The following is a 19,261-nucleotide window of genomic DNA, read 5'->3' on the forward strand; positions in this document are numbered from 1 at the left end:
GGATAATTTTAATAATGTGCCAACAGCAGCAGTTTGAAGTAACTCAATGAGTAAAAAGGTCACCATGCCCATAAGTTACTCTAGCATTTGATCAGCGGACTCCTTTTTTGAAAGACTTTTAAGTCTCATTATTCACTGCTTATAAAGTCACTTGAGATATAAAAAGACTTTTTATAGTAATGAAAGAACTCCCACAATTAGCCAGAAGGCAACCATCTATCTTTTTAAACTGCTCAGCTCAGAGAAGACCTGGAGTTTCAAGCACTGGTACAGGATGAATTGTGATGACAGTGATAAGTTGCCCATTCATATGGCTCATATAGTCCTTGCCGTACAGCTTGTGGGCCCCCCCCCCCTTTTCTCTTTCCCTCCTCCATTTTTTTAAAGAAAGATGTTTCTGAGGAAGTGTTGGGGCCTATAAATAACACACAAGATGGCATTTATTATAGGTAAGTTGAACATGTCTAATTTGATCTAATGTAGCATTTAAAGCAGCTAGCAGTATGGTTATTCACTAAGGAAATCATTGCTTTTCTTATGAATGAAACTGAAATATGATGTTTAGTGTAAAGCAAGGAAAGTGGAAACTTACATGGAAATAGTCGTCCAAATTCAACCATCTTGCCCCTTACCTATGAAAACACCACCATATACAACATATTTCACAATGGCTACGTAATATGTGGGCCAGTAAATTGCCAAGCAAAATAAAGCATTTTTAAGTTTGTAATAATTGACTGAGAAATTCTAATTATGCTAAATGATAAATCCATATATTTTATGTGTATTAGAGCTAGCTGAATGCATATCACCATAAGGCAGAAGTACAGTAATTAAAAATCAGTTGGTCAATATAACATGCAATTTGCATAATAAATACACTCTGGGCTCATTAAACCACCATCTGGGAAAGCCTAGAAATGTGGATTATCATCCGGATGTGATATATGCAGATTCTACATTTATTCCAGTTTCCTGACACCCCATTTTGTTTGGTGACAGCATGGCAGTGCTCCCAATACAGTTTGATACAACCAGAATTCTTGAACAGTGGCTGTTTTGACAGGACATATGGTGAGATAAGCTAGTGAACTTGGAAAAATGGGGAACCCCTACAGAAAGATGTATGTATATAAATAGGAAGAGTGATAGAGCCGGGTGATTTGCATACTTTACATGTTTTCTCCAGTCTGGATAGGCACTCCTGAATACCATGCTGTTCCATACCCTCCAACATTTCTCCAATGAAAATAGGGACACCTTATTCAATAATAATAATAATAATAATAATAATAATAATAATAATAATAATAATAATACCCCACTGATCTGACTGGGTTGCTTCAGTCACTCTGGGCAGCTTCCAACATATATAAAAGTTACTTATCTCCTTGGTTCGTGTGTTGCATTTCTCCATACCCTCCAACATCTCCTAAGGAAAAGCAGGACCTTCTGGGATCCAATCTGTAAATCCAGGACTGTCCCTGGAAAATAGATACGCTTAGAGGGTCTACTGTTCCCTTTGTGCAGGTAAATTTGACAGGTAACGAAAGCTTTCTCTCAGGCAACACTTTAGTTGTTGATACAACTGGAAGCACCATGATGCTTGGTCATATACATATTCTTGTTAGTGTTGACAATATCCAGCGGATTCCCTTTTTTAAATATAATTGCTCTTTTCTGCTTAACTCTTATGGATGGAACTGGAGGCCTAGGAAACGTGAGGATCTTCCATTGGTTCTTCTAGATAACTATTGCCTTTGCTGACCAGCAAGCCATTGAAACAAGGACATTATGGCTGCATCACTGAGCTATGGCCACAACTCTTCAGGTTGAAGACAATCTTCAAGTCAAACTGATTTATCCCAAGGATAAGATAGTTGCTTGTTGTATGTCAGCATATGTAGTAGTGGCTAGATAGAATCTCACAGTGGAATGTACACTAACATGTGTCCCTGCCGTGGAATTTTGCCAGTGAGGTTTGGCTAACTCTGATTTGTTGGCTTTGGGGCAGCAAGTTTTTGTTTGTTTGTTTGTTTGTTTGTCCAGGTTTCTTAATGTCATCTTTTAGGTAAAGGGTAAAGGGACCCCTGACCATTAGGTCCAGTCACGGATGACTCTGGGGTTGCAGCGCTCATCTCGCTTTATTGGCCGAGGAAGCCAGCATACAGCTTCTGGGTCATGTGGCCGGCATGACTAAGCTGCTTCTGGCGAACCAGAGCAGTGCACGGAAACGCCGTTTACCTTCCCAGCGGAGCGGTACCTATTTATCTACTTGGACTTTGATGTGCTTTCGAACTGCTAGGTTGGCAGGAGCAGGGACCGAGCAACGGGAGCTCACCCTGTCGCGGGGATTCGAACTGCCGACCTTCTGATCGGCAAGCCCTAGGCTCTGTGGTTTAACTCACAGCACCACCCGCATCCCTAATGTCATCTTTTAGGGTGTTTTTTAAAAATAAATAAATCCTGAAGCTGTATTTGTTCTCTTACTTGCTTCTGTTGCGGCTGCTTTCATATTTATTGTAGTTTGTGTTTTATTTTTATAACTACCATGGCCTTGCACTAATAAAGCAGGATGCCAGTACCTGTAATATGCAACAACAAACAAGGAAGCACTTTTCTTAAAGAGACAGTTTGCTTTTGGCAACACTGAGCCAAACTCAACACAGCAAAACAACAAGAAGAGTGGGCCTCTTGCAGTTTAAAAACAAAACAGAAACCAACACAAATTTGTTGAGGTTGTTATGGGTTTGACATTGGAACCACAATTTATCATTAGGATAGCACTGGATAGTCATTTTACTTCCTGTCCTTTATATCATCTATTTATAACTCCTCTTCCTTCCCTGTGCTTCATTTCACAAATGTGCTTGTGTGCTTGCCAAAGATATGGTTTGACTGCCTTTGGGAATGGCAGTGGGCCAGGGCCAGTTGGTTGCTAGAGCTGCTAGCATGTGCATGTGTGTGCATCAAAGACAAAAAGAACCCCCTGTTTTCTTGTTTTCTGATATTGATAAATTTATGCACGTGGCTGGGTTTAGAGAGATAATCAAAGGGGGATGGCTCCTTTCCAAGCAGCGGCCACCAGCCACTCTGGGGAAGTTTTTGACAAGTGGCCCAGATTTCACAGTTTATCCAAAAGGCGAAGAGTGTTCATTAAACAGAAGCTTTATTAAACAAGGCAGTAATATGGTTTCTATGTGGGGAGATATGCTCTTTACTTAACATTCACAAGTTGCTTATGGATTAATTAGCCCATCTGCTCCAACAAATGCATCCCAACCTCTTTTGTTGTGACCAAAGAGACCAACCACAGAAGCCAATATTTTTATGCTCTTTATTAATTGATTACAGTTATATCCTGAATTCTACCTATGGAATTCAAGGTGACGTACTTGCTCTTTGTAAGCAGCCACCTGTCCCAGCAGTCACCTGCCTTAAAGCTTTAACAACATACGGTATGTATCATCTGCCTCCTGGATTCTATGGGGGGGCGGTGAAAACATTCTAGAAACAAAGTGTTCTTTTCCCCAAAACATACCCGAAAACTATAAATAGTCCGCAGTAAAGCTTAGCAAGAGAGAGACCAACCTAGCCCCATCCATTGGCCAGAGAATGAATAGGTGCTTGCTTTCTTCTTCCTTCTCCATTCCTTTTTTCATTTCATATCATGTCTATTAGTTTGTGAGCCTGTGGGCAGGGACTGTCTTACTTTTTAGTATCTGTTGGCACCTAAATTATTTTTACTTAAAATGTTCAAACTCCATTTCTGAATGTGTGAATTCTTCAAGGACCGTTCTTTATGCTCTGAGAAGCAGTCTTGGAGAGATGATGAATCCCTAGCTCAGAAAGGTAATCATAGGCAATGTTTTCATCATGCTCCCAGTGCTGTTTATCCATGTAGATGGAAAGGTGATGGAAGAAGCCCTAAATGGGAGAAAGAGCAGCCCATTGGGACAAAATGAGGGTGCAAAGGGCAGGCCTGCAGGCAGCACTAAAGCCCTCTCTGCACATTTTTTGAGCGATACACCCAGTGCTTTTTTCCAAGAAAAATAGTTGCCAGAACCCACCATGAAGTTGTTACGGTAAGTTGCCGGGCAACTCAGGGCAGCCCTGAACAGATGCCGGTTTGACAACAGCTGTGTTCATCACTGGTGGAGGTTCTAAAAACTACGACAAGCTGTCTCTATAGCTGGTTTGGCAGTCATCTTTGGTTCTGGTGCAGGTCAAATAAATGTGTCCCCACCTCCCTCGTTCTTTTAGATTTAGGCAGATGGCTAAGGCAGCTTGGAATGGCCCTCGTGCAAATGTGTGCGAGTGTAGTGGTAGAGGTCTAGATGGAAAGCTTAAAGCCTGCTACCACTACACAGGAGACAAATTGAAGAAAAGGAAATATGAATTGGCCCCGCACCATAGCTTGACCAATCGCAGCTAGGAGCTAGGTGGAGTCATAGATCTAAAGAAGAAGAAGAAGTGTAGACTTTCACATGCTGGCCAGCTTCCATTTTGACTTGAAATGTTCATTTTGGGCTTCTCAGAAGTACATAAAGGCAAGAAGCGGATTGGGTGGAGCACCAGCCTGCAATGTTGCGCACCTGAAAGTTGCCAGAACTGCACTCTGGCACACTCTGGCTGGAAAAAAAGAGCACTGGATACACCAGTTGTGTTGCCGGTGCTATGAATTCATAAGTTGGAGAGCCAACACATTGATTTTTAAGCTAGACAACCTAGACCCTTATATGACTAGAGATGAGCATTGGTTTCACTGGATGAGGGCAATCATCTGCAGCAAGTAACTAACTGCAGGATTCTGCATTTTGCAACTACCACTAGTTGCCAGGCTGCTTACCTTAAAAGTCCTTTCTCCTTTTGCTGTACCCCTGTCTACCTGTCCTATAATAATTTAGGCAACTGGCGCCTCAGGGTCCCTGATATAGGAATCCCTTCAAAATGCTAGATGCCTTAGACCAGTGTTACATCAGCACATCTGATGTCCACAGCACATGCTCCAGGCAATCCGATATTTCTACTGGGCTATGCAAATGAGAGGCGCCATAGTGGGCTGTGCAGTCTGCCCACCTGCTTTGAGCACAGAAACCAGGCAGATTGGCACTTTTCTTTTCCAGTGAATGTTTTTGTGTACAGTAAAGCCCACGCCTAAAGCATGAGAAAGTCAGTGTAAGAGACATAGGGGGTCTGAGGCATGTGCTTTCCCCAAAGGTAACTCTTAATGGGAACACATTGTGGTGAGATTTGCTACTAGGTGAAAAAGACACCTTTCATACTAGGAGCAAAGAAGTGTATTGCAAACTCCACATGCATAGCAATAATAATAATAATATAATATATATTTTATTTTTTAATATTTACTGAGATGTTAACTGCCATTATATACTGCGTATATCTTTTCTTTTCTTTTTTACCAAAATTGGCAGGATTTCTAAAATGGGTGACCTTTAGTCAGAATAACTAACAGTGTTGATGAACTTCAAATGATGATTAAAAGAAGAGGGTTGTGTCCTCAGTGGTTTACATCCTCAAAGGAAATCATATGAGGATGGAAGCGTTCTAAAGGTCATGGGATTCTCCCCCCCCCCCCCAACTTTGAGGTAAAAAAGAAATGTTGAGGGAGAACAAATTTAATTGTGAAGTGAAATACTTCTTGTGTAGTCATTAGCAGGTTAGATTTCTTCCTTGCACCAGCTTTTTCAACCTAGTAGTTGGTTCTACATTCTACTGCTGTGCTCTTTTGGTTTTGGTTTACATTCATAAAAGGGGATTACTAAATTTATTTATTTATTTTGCCTGCGGCTAAACATTAGTGTAACAATGCTACATTACATTGTCCACTAAGAGTGTTATTTCTTAGCTTACTTCTTCTTTTATTATTAATTGAAGACAATTTTATACAGTCTTAACATCATTAACATCAGAAGGTTTTACAATGATAATAACCCAGATACAGTCAAGAGCATATCTCGTATGTTTTCAGCAGTACCAAATTCTTCACAAAATCCCTTGTTTTGCTCTTCATTCTCCTTCTTTAGACTCCATCATTTTAACCTCTTAAGTCACATATATATCCTTAACAGTTTTCCAGATGCACCCCAATGCCACCCTCCCCCCATACCCATTACTTCCCTTCACTCATGTATGATCTTCTTTACACAATATTATTCCTCGTTGTGTTAACCAAAATTTATATTTATTATTCCATATATATTATAGCAGCGTCTTATCTACTTGCATGGTTTGCATATTAAATTTAAGCTCTAAAACTTAATCTTTCTATACAGTGGTACCTCAGGTTAAGAACTTAATTCGTTCTGGAGGTCCGTTCTTAACCTGAAACAGTTCTTAACCTGAAGCACCACTTCAGTTAAGTTAATGGGGCCTCCCGCTGCCGCCGCGCCGCCGCTGCGTGATTTCTGTTCTCATCCTGAAGCAAAGTTCTTAACCCGAGGTACTATTTCTGGGTTAGCAGAGTCTGTAACCTTAAGCGTCTGTAATCTGAAGCATCTGTAACCCGAAGTACCACTGTATATTCCTTTACACACTTCCACTCTTTGTTAAGTTTTTGATTTGAGCAGCCCCTAATTGTCGCTGTTAATTTTGCCGTCTTGGCAAATTCACAGATTTTAGCTCTCCATTCTGATATTTGTGGTGTTTTTCCTCTTTTCCATTTTTTTGCCACTAATAATCTGGCTGCTGCTGTTGCTGCTGCAGCTTGCTTCTTATGTACCCAAGTATGTCCGTATATCTGTTATATTGGATTGTATCTAACACTGTATGTACATTTCCTATATTCTCCCTGCAGCCCCTGGAGGGGACCCTCTAGAGCAGATTTTGGGGCATGGGTGCTGCAAGGAGGTAGAGAGGAAGATGACATCCTGTTGCCTGAGCTGATGTCAACTCATGCAATGCTCATTTCCACCCTTTAACTGTAAATCACTAATACAAGGCAGGGTGGATCATCCATTTCTCTTACATTCTTTTCCCTAGATGTATTTTTTAAAGGATGCAACAAACATGTACTTTTTATTTTCTCTGCTTCTTTCTATTTCCAGGAGAATAATATTTGGGAGTCGCTCTATATATTATAGAAAAGCCGTAACAGGGTTTTGTTTGCTATCTAACACTTGTCTTCCGTCTTGCTTTGGCATCACAGAAGAGTTATGGTTAAGGATTATATAAATGTTGATAAAAGATTAGATAAATCACAACGTTCTGCTTCCCATATCCTTTCTTTAATGCTAAGCTGGGTGACATTTGTTTTGTCTTAGGTCAATGGCAAGGATCTTTCCAAAGCCACCCATGAAGAGGCAGTGGAGGCTTTTCGGAATGCAAAAGAGCCCATTGTAGTCCAGGTCCTTCGGAGAGCACCTCTCATCAAAACACCTGGGAGCTCACAGGATGTTCGGCTCATGGATGCTTGCACACAGACAGATATTACGTTTGAGCACATCATGGCTCTGGCCAAGCTAAGACCAACCACACCTCCGGTACCGGATATCTGCCCCTTCCTGCTTTCTGACAGGTATGATGTAGGATTTGTTTCTGCGGCATTGAGAACCAATACAACAAATGATCACTACCAAAACAAGACTGGAACTCCTAGGCAGAAGCTGGCTGTTCTGAAGTTCATTGATTTCAGTAAACCAGGAGATCCATGGACAGGGGGCTGCAGCCCCCATCTTCAACTGCAATGTCTTATTTTGACATTTTGTAATGCTTTATGTGATGCTTTAATTCAGGTTGTAAACCACTTTATTTATTTTTAAAAAATAAAGCAATATCGGAATTATTCAAATAAATTATTCAATATCGGAATTATTCAAATAAATAAAATCTAAGAAAAGTGCCCTGTAATGACTTGGAAACCCGTAATCCATTGTGGATCAGACAAATTTATGGAGGATAGGTTTTTCGGGTGTAGTGTGTGGTGGGGCTGAATACAGTTGCATTAGGACACAGAAGAGGCTCTTGTCTCATGCACCAAAGCATCTTCTTAGCCAGCGTGGAGAACAGGTTGCTACAACTGGTGAGCCTTTGAACTGATCTAGTAGGGCTCTTCTTATGCAGACCTGTGTGTTTCCAGGTTCTGCACATGAGTTTGGAACTCTTCTACTGAGAAAAAATAAAATGTCCACTACAATGCAGGCTTTAGTCCTGTTCAAGTGTTTGGCCTAAGCTTGAGCATCCAAATGTGTGTAGGGTTTATTGCAAAGCTTTGAAAGGGACTAGAGGTGGTTGGAAGTCTGCTTGATCAAGAACCCTGTGTCATCAATGTGCAAAGGTCTGAGATGGAGCCTCATGCCTGGGGACACCAGGGTGAATCTTACCTGTGTGCCCATGTGCTTTTACTGCTTTTAACCCCTTGTGTGTTCAGGCAAATCTCTGACAAGGCTGTTGGCTTTCTCCATTCTCAGGTACCACCCTGTATCAGTGACTTCTGGGATTTCTGTTCTGTTTTCTTGCATCTTTGTTTTCAAGGCAGAAATGGTGATCTCAAGCCAGAGCTGCCTCCTTGAATGCCCAGAATTTTATGGGTGTCTCCAATAATTCTGTTTTGAATGCATTCGATCAAAGATTTATCCAAACTTTTTGAATATCTCTGTATTTGAAGCAACACTACAGTTTGCTGTATTATTTCTGTCCAGCCTATTTTAAGGGGTTTGGACAGCCTGAAGATCTTCATGGGTCTATTTCAAATCTCAGGCTCTTCTAAATAATATGCTGTATTTTTTTTTTTTTTAAGCTACAGAGCTGGGGTTTATTGAGGACTTCAAAAAATTAAAAAATCTGGTTTTAAGTGCCTAACCTGCTCTTTTTGTTCTATGTTGTTCCACATAGCTGCCATTCTCTTCATCCAGTTGAACATGAATTTTACGAAGGTAATGAATATCTTTCCAGTCTGCCTGCGGATGTAGATAGAACTGAGGACTTTGAGTACGAGGTAAGACCATTGGTACAGCTCCCCACCCCCATCCCCTTTACAGTATAGCATTTGCACAGCTGCAGTCGAATGCCTTCGAAAGACATAATTTAAAATAAAATAGCAAAGCTCACTCTGGCCTCCGTCACACCTGTACAATGTCTCAGTCAGATATGCCCCTGGGTCTGGAACAGTATGAATGAAAGCAGAACATTGATGGGCATCAGATTGTGGGTTCACAAGGCTGATTAAATGCCCCACATGGTTCTCATGTCAAATTGTTAAGCTGTGCTAGTTTTATGCTGCGTCCTTTCCTATGAGTGCATTAGAAAGGTCTAATTGCTCATTTTCAAAGGGAGGAAAGGCAGAAACGTTCTGCCGTTTCCTTAGCTTGATCCTGTAGGATCGTGGAACCTGGACTTTGCAGATCAAGGCCCGTGCTGTAAAATGAGAGATTCTTTGTCTATTTCTTTTACATTATGATTCCCGAATGGAGTACAATGAGAACAAATTGTATGTGGTGCCATGAGTATCTTATCTATTGTGTATTTATTCTATCTGTTGAGAGGCTATTGAAAAACTGTGGTTTATCATTTCCCCAAATAATAGCACACTTATAGAAATGTTGGTCCTTTGTTAGATTTTCATTTCAAAATCCAAAGGTTCTCTTTATTTGACAGCCATTAGATGTTTACCTTTATTTTAGCATAGTGGCAAAAGACCAAGTGTACCCTTTTAGGAATATATTATGTTCAGGCTTTGTATGGGTTTTAAGTTGCAAATAGAATTTATTTATTTTTTCATTAGATAGCTTCCATTCAATAGCACTTGGGATTAAAAAACGGCCACAAAAAACCCTGTTTGTCTTTATTATATTTGGTCTGCCTTCAGGACATGTAATGAAACCTTGCTTGATATTTGGAAACTAAACAGAGTAGTTGAAGCTTTGACAAAAAGGCAAATGGGGGTCTTTAATGGCAACCCCCCCCCCCCCCGTTATTGAGACAAGGCTAGGGAAGTCTGCAATTCTTCCCATAGGACAAAGGAAAATGAAATAATGTTGGCTCACCAAGCTTACCCAGGATAAAATTTATTTGCACTGTTCTAATAAATCATTGAGGGATTGGTAAGAAAATTCATCCCTCCCCCCCCCCCAAAAAAAATAAAACTAGTCTTGCGAAGATCAAGAAAAAGCTGCTAAATTCCTGGTTAATATACTAGCTTGTTTACTGAGTGAGTGGTTGTGTGAAAGCTTATGTGTAATACAATTATTTGTGTGATGGGAATGTTACAAATACTAAAATGGAGTCTGATTGTATGTGTATATATAAAGAGATTAGCACCGTAGAATCATGTCCTCTTCATGACTATTATTAATCGATAATAATAGCCAGTATAAGTATTATGACAGTGGTAAATGAGCAGGTAGGTGTTCAGTAGTCGGTAATATCTACTAATCACACCCTCCGACTCATTAATTTGCTGTCAGCTATGATTCAGTAGCCCAAGGCAAACCCACTGATTGACTAAAATAGAGCATGTTTCACATGAAATTTAAATAGGAAAGGAGCTGTCTGGTTTGCAATGAGAAGAAAGATATGTTCCCGAAGAAGTGGACAGTCTCCATTCTGTCAGATCCGGATAGGAAAGGCAATTTCTGTGACATAGGATGGAACAAAGCCGCTCTACCTGGCTTCGTGTTAAAAATAATCTCAGTTATGATAATAAGGAGACAACATTTTATTCGCACAGCTTTGCACACATACTGTACTATGAGTCACCACTGTGTTATCCACTATCAGCCTGATCTAAAGTCTGTTGGGATCAGTGGTAAAACTGGATCAAACTCGCGTCTACATGCAAGATGGAAGTACGAGAAAAAGTCTGAGTCATATGGCATAGTGGAGTGCCCGGCACCTAAATTCTCGCCTGGGGACTTCCAGTGATCAGAGCTATATCAGCAGTGATGCAAAAAAGTCAGAGGTTGGGGGCATACTGAAATTAGATGCTACATGGCTTGTAGGCAGTGAATGGTCTGAAGACTATATACTTTTGTCAGCGCACAGGGCATGCCTCATGCAGACATGCCCTCCCTGTGGTCTCAGGTTTCACTTTCTGATTGGAGATTTAATGCAGGTTAGAACAGAAAAATGGGGTGCAAGGGAGGCTTCCAGGACAACCCAAAACTACTCGCAAATGTATCACACAAAACAGGCTAATCGTCTCATTCACATAAGGTATTCGTGACGGCGGAGTTAAAATTAGATATTTCCAGATTTATTCAACCCCTCCCGAATTCCCCTTCATTTTTTTGTTGGTGGTCTAGCAAGAATATGTTCTATGTAAGTATTTAGGGCCTTTCAAAAAGCCAATGATGGACCCAATAGACTGTAACAGATCTGTCTATCTTGTGAATGCATATTTAGAGTCTTTTCAACACATGGCTTATTTGCCCACTAGACCAAAACAGATTTGTCTATCTTGTAAAGCCATATTTAGGGACTTTTTAAACACAAGGATTACTAAACTGATAGCCTGTAACAGCTCCCTTCAGAGCTCTGATAGCCTCTAGCCAACCCTTTGCAAATATTACTATTAGTTTTGTAAGTGTGGCTATGTTTCGTGCATGCTTAAAAGCTATGCGTTTCTACACCACACACACTAATTTTTTGCTGAAAGAACTTACTGTAGCAGTGCTAAAGTCCATTTTTTATTTATTAGTGGGCCACATTTGAATCTTAGTTCTTAAATCTGAAACTAAGTTTTAATGAACTATTGGGACTCCCCACCCCCCCATTGAACTTTCTTGCTCCAAAGATGAACTTCTTTCAATCAATTTAACCTCATGTGTTTGACCTTTTGCACCTAACAGGGCCTTTCCCCTGAATACTGGTCAGAATTTAACTTTGGCAATTTTTGCCACTGACAATTTTATCTCTGGATTTTTTGTGCATCAGCGTGTCACGCATAACGCCCAGAGACCGTGTCACACACTTTGGGGTTATGCTTGCCATGCTTTACACAACTCAGTTATTTTAAGGGCAAGGTAGCTCATAACCATTGTAGGAACAGACTTTTGACAATGCCAGTTGCTGTGTGCCATGGTGTCCATTCCTCATCTGTTATTTTAAAATGTGCAGTGCTGAGTTGTAGCTACTGTGTAGCATAATATAGCATGGGGCCACTGGCAGAGGAAGAGGAGTGTGGGGGGAGCGCACCGCCCCCAGTAGCGCAATCCCGGTAGGGTGCCATCACGGCTGCCCACCCCGCCCATGCTGGGCACCACGCCCCTGCAGGTGGCACGCTCTGCCCCCAGGATGCGCACCACGCCCCTGCAGGCGATGCGCCATGCCCTGGGACATGCGCCAGCCCCACCCCGCCTGCTCTCCGCCCCCTGGTGCCAGAGCAAGAAGCTCGGCCACTGTATGGGGCTATGCAGAAAGTTCAGAACCTGTCAGAAAGTTCTTCCTGATATTTAGATGGACTCTCCTTTCCTATAACTTGAATCCGTTAATTGCCTGTGTGCCTGCACCTTGGAAAAGAACATCTGTTGCTCACCCTGAAGTCTTTGAATTATATTTTCAATGAAGTTTCCAGGGATGAACAAACTGTCCAGCTCTGCCTTTGATCCAAACTATAGGATTTCTCTGTTTGTCTGCAGTCCCGAATATCACAACCGTACAGTAGATCACTGTAGAAAACATTTATGCTTGTAGTCGTTAAAATTTCAGTCCCTTCCTTTATATCCAGCTGAGGTCATTCCCCCCTCCCCTGCCCAAAACTTGATATAAATCAGAAGGAGCCCTGAGCAAGTAAAAGTCAGATTCCAAATTCAGCAGCCACGAGAAATAATTTAAAATAAAGGCCTTGAAGAAATATTGTGCTCTCTAACCACAGTCCTAATAAAAGATATATTTGTTATAGCCTAGAACAGTCAAAGTCATGAAGAGGGTTATAATTTTCCATTGCAATTATATCTGGAACATTTGAAGGGACAGAAGACTAGTATAGAGGACAAACGGATCTATATAGAGAGTACAGGGAGAGTGTGGGAATTGGGCTGTCTGGTGAAAACACAGTGGGTTGAATCCAATGGATAAGCAAAGCCACACCAATGGGATGTTCCCACGTGTGAAATGGGGTGATGCAATTTTAGTAAATTCCTCCTTCCCCCTGCATGCCCCTCTGCTTCACCCAAAAACTGCTTTGGCGTGTCTTATTTCACAAATAGAAGAGGTCATTTTGTGCATGGAAGGGCATGTCTTGTTGGCTTGTAATGGAAGAGGAAATAATTCCCATTGTGGCAGGGGAGAATGATAGTGATCACTGATGTCAGTGCATCAATACTCTGGCTACCAATGTTGCTCATAGGGGAAAACATCAGCTCACAACAGCTCTCAGGGCCTTGCGCTTGTTGGTATGGACTGCTATGCCCAGGAAGCAGCTCATAGGATTACCTTGATTGGGACTATAAATACATGTATTCATTATTCTTGGTACTGTACTGTAATCAAGCTTTATCTGTCCCCCATTTTTTTTAAGCAAATGCATTTTAAAAACATTAAGAGAGGGCAATGCCATGCTGTAATGCACTTGTGTATTATTAGTCATGTCTTAAGTGGGCCAGAAATAGACAAACTTGGTTAAACTATCTGTCTAAGGTCATAGAGGAAGTTGGTAATCGGGATGGCAAGCCAATATCGTATCAGTTATTCTAACCTCTAAATCACACTTCCTTGTATTTTTTTTATTCTTTATTTTTTTGTTATCTAATCTAGACATAAGTGGATCACTGAGGTGAATCAGGATATCAAGTCAGTTTCTGTCATGCTTGTTTATTCTTAATCTTTACGTCTATTTAGAAGTGCTCATCATTTAGGGGGGAAAGGCTGGCATTCAGAGCAGATGAGATTGCCATCATCTGTAGCTGTCACTGGTAATGAATATCCCAATTTATGGACTTCAATTGTGTCCCTAACTCAGGAGTATCACTAGGGAGGAAGGAAAAAGGACACAAAGCTGACATAGGTAAATCTATCAATGTTATCGCTAATCATCCTGTTGGTGTTAACAATAGAGTAGGGAATACATCAAGCTGGTGATTTTCATTTTGTTTCATAAAACAAGTACAGGCCTACTCCTCATTTCACTTGAAAGATAAATAAAATTTATGCATTAATGTCACACATTATGGCTCCCACCCCACCCCTAAGGAAATGAAGAAAAGTGAGCTTGTTGTTTGGCATGGCTATGCTACCTTTTATTCGTTTGTTTGTTTTTTTCCATGCAGAAGGTTCCTGCAATTTTCTCTCCTTTTGTGAATGAGCTGATATAAATCACCCACTTCTGTAGGTTTATATGGATGCTAATGCATCACATCATCATGTATTCTCTACATAACATGCAACTGTTCAAGAAATGTTTCAGAAATGCACATCATATTTCAAAGCCATATTTTCAGTCTGCCTTAAAAGAGGCTTTTGAATTGGTTCAAGAGGGAGCCAATTTTATGGCATGTGAATTCCAGTAAACATGGGATCACATAGCAATTGAATTGTGAGTGGGAGGTTTACTCCAGGTGTTTGGGCATAAAAATAAGGGGAGATTCTTGCATTACAGGTATCACTGGATTAGCTGCATGTACTGGAGACACCATTCCTTGGTATCTGCACTGCAACATCAGTTACTGTCTGCAGTTTTCTCCTTCTCCTTCTCCTTCTCCTTCTCCTCCTCCTCCTCCTCCTCCTCCTCCTCCTCCTCCTCCTCCTCCTCCTTCATTCATGGCCATTCAGTGCCACGGTGATTCCTGCTAGCCCTGAGCAGTTAGCTAGCCTGACAAGTGCTATAAAAATCATATGAACTGCCATGCCGACCTCTGCCACATAGAAAACATTTTTCAGTGACCTCTGCATAGAGGCAGTAAAGATTGAAATGGTCATTAGCCTAGTGTTTTATCAGCATTTGGCATATGCAAGAGCCCTAAACTGCAATTCAGGCAAAATAAGCAGATTTCCAACAGATGTCGAGCATGCAAGCGCTCTGCTCTGCAACTTGACTTTAATTAACATGCCAAAATAGTTTTCACAGAGTTTTAGCTAACAAATGCTCAGATGTGTGGAACTGCAGCAACTGTGGCAATTTTCAAAATGCAGTTGTGTATTCTGATGGCTAGATGAATGTTCCTCGGAACATATGCCGGCACATCTGTTGTATTGCCTGCATCTTGATTGGGTGGCTATCTGCTGAGAAATATGATGATGCGATAAATAAATCTCTCCCCTTACTTCCTGAGCCAAAAGAAGCAACAGCGATGTTTGCTCAGCAAAGTATACAATAGTAATATGAGGAGGAGGAGGATGAACCCATAACAAAACTAAATTAGGACTTCCACTATTATGCAGGGGGAAACTGGTGAAGTCTAATTATGACATGCTGACATTCAGTTAATCTGAAATGATGGGGCAGAACCACAGCAACCATCTGTGAAACTAAATATTATCATTATATACAAAAGGACAGCTCTTGGAGTGAAAGTCTTCATTTTAATGCAACCCTTACATTTGGGTGCCTTGTGCTGAGATAGACCATTGATCCATTTAGCTTAGCATTATCTATGACTCTACACTGACTGCCCATAGCCTTCCAGGGTTGCAAGCAAGTCTCTCCCAGCCCTGCCAGGGATTAAAGCCGAAACCTTCTGCATGCAAACCAAATGCTCTGCCACTGAGCTGTGGCCCTAACACTGGGTGCCTTTTAAAAATTGCTATATTGGCCACTTTCCAGGAGGGACCTCTGGCTGTTCAGCAGGGCTTCCTCTCCCTCTTCTCTCGCCTCATTCCCTATGCATTTCCCAAATCTACTCCAAAATAGATTTGGGTTCCACAGGTGCGGGGAGCCCTGTTGTGCTAGTGGAAGTCCTTGCACCAATGGGACAGCTTTGTTGGCTACAACCTTAGCTGGTTTCCTGCTTCTACTATTTTAATAAGTGTTGTTGCTTTCAAGAAACATTTTCCCTTTCCCCCCATTTCTTTTCCCTCATTCCTTATTGCTTGCTTGTATTTCTTTTTCCACGGTTGTGTTCATTTTTGTTCCCCTCATTTGGACAATACTTCCATTTTCTGAAAGAAGCCTTATTGTCTCTAATAGCTTCCTTGACTTTGCTCATTTATCATGCTGGCATTGTCTTGGTCTTGGTGGCACCTTTCCTGAACTGTGATATACATTCAAGCTGAACTATTATTGTGGTTTTCGAAGAGATTTGACCCTCTTGACTTTGCCTTTCAACTTCCTGCTTACCAATCCCTTCATTTTGCAGAAGCTTCTTTTTTTATGTCAATTGTCACTCTGTTGAATTACCTTGGCAATTGTTCACTTATGATTTATGTTTCATAATACTATGGTCATTCGGTTCAGCAACACGTTGGACACCATTTAAGATTAGGTCCAGGGTTGTCTGTCCTCTGGTTGATAGTATGACCAACTGTTCTAGAGCATTGCCACGTAGAGTATCTAGAAAATTTACCTCTTTGTTGTGATCAGAGCATGCATTTCCTTAGCCTGTGGTTGTAAATCATTTCAGGACTTTTTGAAGTAATTTATTAAATATCAATTTACTAAACCTAAACCACAGTGAATCTGGGGGTGAGCTTCCCCTTTTCATATTTCTAGTTATTTTGAATCAACATCCTTTTCAACATGCAGTATGCTTTTTCATGCCCTTTCTATGGAGCTTTTGTTCAGATATAACCATGCTCAAACAAATTATCATTATGCCCACTGTATCTATGTTCTCCTTTAAGAGCACCAAGCATTCCAAGTCACTCATCTTGGTTCAGAGGCTTCTAGCACTAGCATATAAACACCTGTGCACGACAACTTTCCCCAAATGTTTCTGAAACATGTGTTTTCCCTTATGGTGTTCTGGCCTCTAGAATGGCACCAATCTATCAGGTGGCTATCATGTCCCCCTGGATGTGTGCACCAAGCACACACCCACAACTTCCATCCAGGAGTTTGGATTTGATATCCTGCTTTATCACTACCCTAAGGAGTCTCAAAGCAGCTAACATTCTCCTTTCCCTTCCTCCCCCACAACAAACACACAGTGAGGTGAGTGAGGCTGAGAGTCTTCAGAGAAGTGTGACTAGTCCAAGGTCGCCCAGCAGCTGCATTTGGAGGAGCGGAGACGCGAACCCGGTTCACCAGATTACGAGTCTACCACTCTTAACCTCTACACCACAGGAGACAGTAGTATACATGTGCCATTCTGAACAATACACTGGATAACTCCAGACTGCTGCTGGTTTTCTACCATCACACTTGCTATTGTTGTTTATTGAGCTTCTTCACTTGTGGGTTTGCCTTATTGCTCTGATGTAATAATAATAATAATAATAATAATAGGCGGGTCTCCCCAGCCACTCTGGGCAGCTTCCAACAAAATATTAAAATACAATGCTGAACTCATACTTGTGGGCTTCCTAGAGGCATCAGGTTAGCCAGCGTGAGAATTAGTGCTGGGTGAGATGGATATTTGCCTCATCCGGCAGAGCTGTTCTTGACATCAGCTGGGGCTCCCCTCTTGCTTGTAGAAACTGTGAAGTATGAATAGAAAAGCTGGTTTTATATTAGTCAAAATTAGAGGACCCATCATTCTTGAGGGAGCTTAAACATCCTCCTAATAAACTGAAGCACCTTATTTTGTGAAGAAAACAGTGCTTTGATCAAGACGTCATTTTCCAGCAAGGGTTTGGAAATACGCAACTGGTAAACAGAGAAGATTCTGAAGTAGTTACAGTAGTTGTAACTTACTGAAGAGTGTGCTGACAGCTGCTGAGATTTCTGCAGCCAGGAAGTCTTTAATCCTTAATAAATTGTTTCTTCCTCTTTGGCTTACTTATGAGGCATACTCCCCGAAGAGTCTGCAGAGACAGTGTAAGCTCAAGACTTAAGTATGCTGAAAAAGTATATAGATGCAGAAGGAAGAGATGGGATTGCAGAGCTGCTCCATCTGCTCTGTTGAGAGACCAGCTGCGTTTGGCTCATTCCCTTCTCTGTTACTCAACTTACTTTAGCGCTCTTTTAAGCATCTCAAGCGACCTTGGAGATTTCTTAGTTGACACAAAAAAGCCAGACTTACATTATCTTTCCAGGATTTTTATTAATACGCAGTTCAACAATCCCATATCAATATTAGCCCCACTCACTTCTCTGAAGGCCCTTCCAGCTTGCAGAACAGCATTATGCATCCCTTGGCAACACTGGCTGAAGACTGCCTCGGTCTGGTTCATTATTTCAGTGGCCAGGGATGAATGGGGGTTTGGGTTTCCTGCTCGTTCTACTTTTGCTATATCCCCACCTTGGTAAGCTGAGTTTGAAAACAGGATAAAGATGTCTGAGAAATTGCTTGCTGGAATCATTGAGACACTGAAAATTCAATGAGACAAGCATTGGGAGTTGGGGATTAAAAGGTACATATACTATGAAGGGAGAAATCCCTGGATCTTTGTCTTACCTGCACCATGTGAAATAGAGATAACTCTCCACTTCTTTTTGGTAAGATAACAACCAAATCAATTCTGGGGGAAATTGGCATCCAGTGCGATTTGTCCTTTTCAATTCTGTATATGAGAAGCCAGAAGGGTCTTCTGTCAAAATTGATAAGTGGAAATACAGTGGGGAATGCAATTTTATTTTGTTAAATGCACAACTGCCAGCAGCTCCAGCTTGTTTACATTGAGGTTGTCTTGCTCCATAGCTTTTCTATTTCCATCCAAATAGCCGCAGATGCATTGCTGATGTGAAATCTGCATATCATAACACTCTGGGAACGTTGGAGAGGGAAAGGAGGACTATTACGTTAAGTTGTTTTCACAAGTGAAGAATTTCAGTGGCTTTAAAAGAGAAATCTTGAACTTTGCCAATTCTCTGTAGACGTTTTGGCACGATAGGCTGTAAATTCTGCAAACTAGAAAAGCTCAAGGGGTAACTGGAATGGATGCTGATAAAATCCTAAGATGTTCATTACCTCCCACAATGAAAATGTCTAAGGAATAGGAGTTCAGTGCTGCTTTTAGAAAGGAGTGGAGGTCAGTGTTCATAAACTTAACTAAACATATAAGAAATTTGGAAATATAAACATGATTCTTGATTAAGGAAAGAAATGGAACCTTGGCATAACTCTGTATAGAGTCTGACATTGATTACTTGCATTTGCATCAGTATAGTAATGCTTCATACATATACTGTGGCAGAATCACAATATGTAGCTTTTGAAACATTTCCTATAAAATGCTTTATCCCTGCTGCCCCCCATTAAAACTGTCT

At 41.1% G+C, this 19,261-nt stretch overlaps 1 protein-coding gene across 3 annotated transcripts in view; it reads left to right on the top strand.

Annotated features, from left to right (window-relative positions):
- PDZRN4 (PDZ domain containing ring finger 4) overlaps nucleotides 1-19,261 on the top strand; it is a 218,020-nt gene that overhangs the window by 172,354 nt on the left and 26,405 nt on the right. For all 3 annotated transcript variants that reach the window (XM_028746972.2, XM_028746974.2, XM_028746973.2), the window contains 2 exons: nucleotides 7,284-7,537; nucleotides 8,854-8,956. In XM_028746972.2, coding sequence (XP_028602805.2) covers nucleotides 7,284-7,537; nucleotides 8,854-8,956 — 357 coding nt within the window. The remainder of the gene's footprint in view (nucleotides 1-7,283; nucleotides 7,538-8,853; nucleotides 8,957-19,261) is intronic.

Source organism: Podarcis muralis, chromosome 10, assembly GCF_964188315.1.
Source record: "Podarcis muralis chromosome 10, rPodMur119.hap1.1, whole genome shotgun sequence".
Lineage (NCBI taxonomy): Eukaryota > Metazoa > Chordata > Lepidosauria > Squamata > Lacertidae > Podarcis > Podarcis muralis.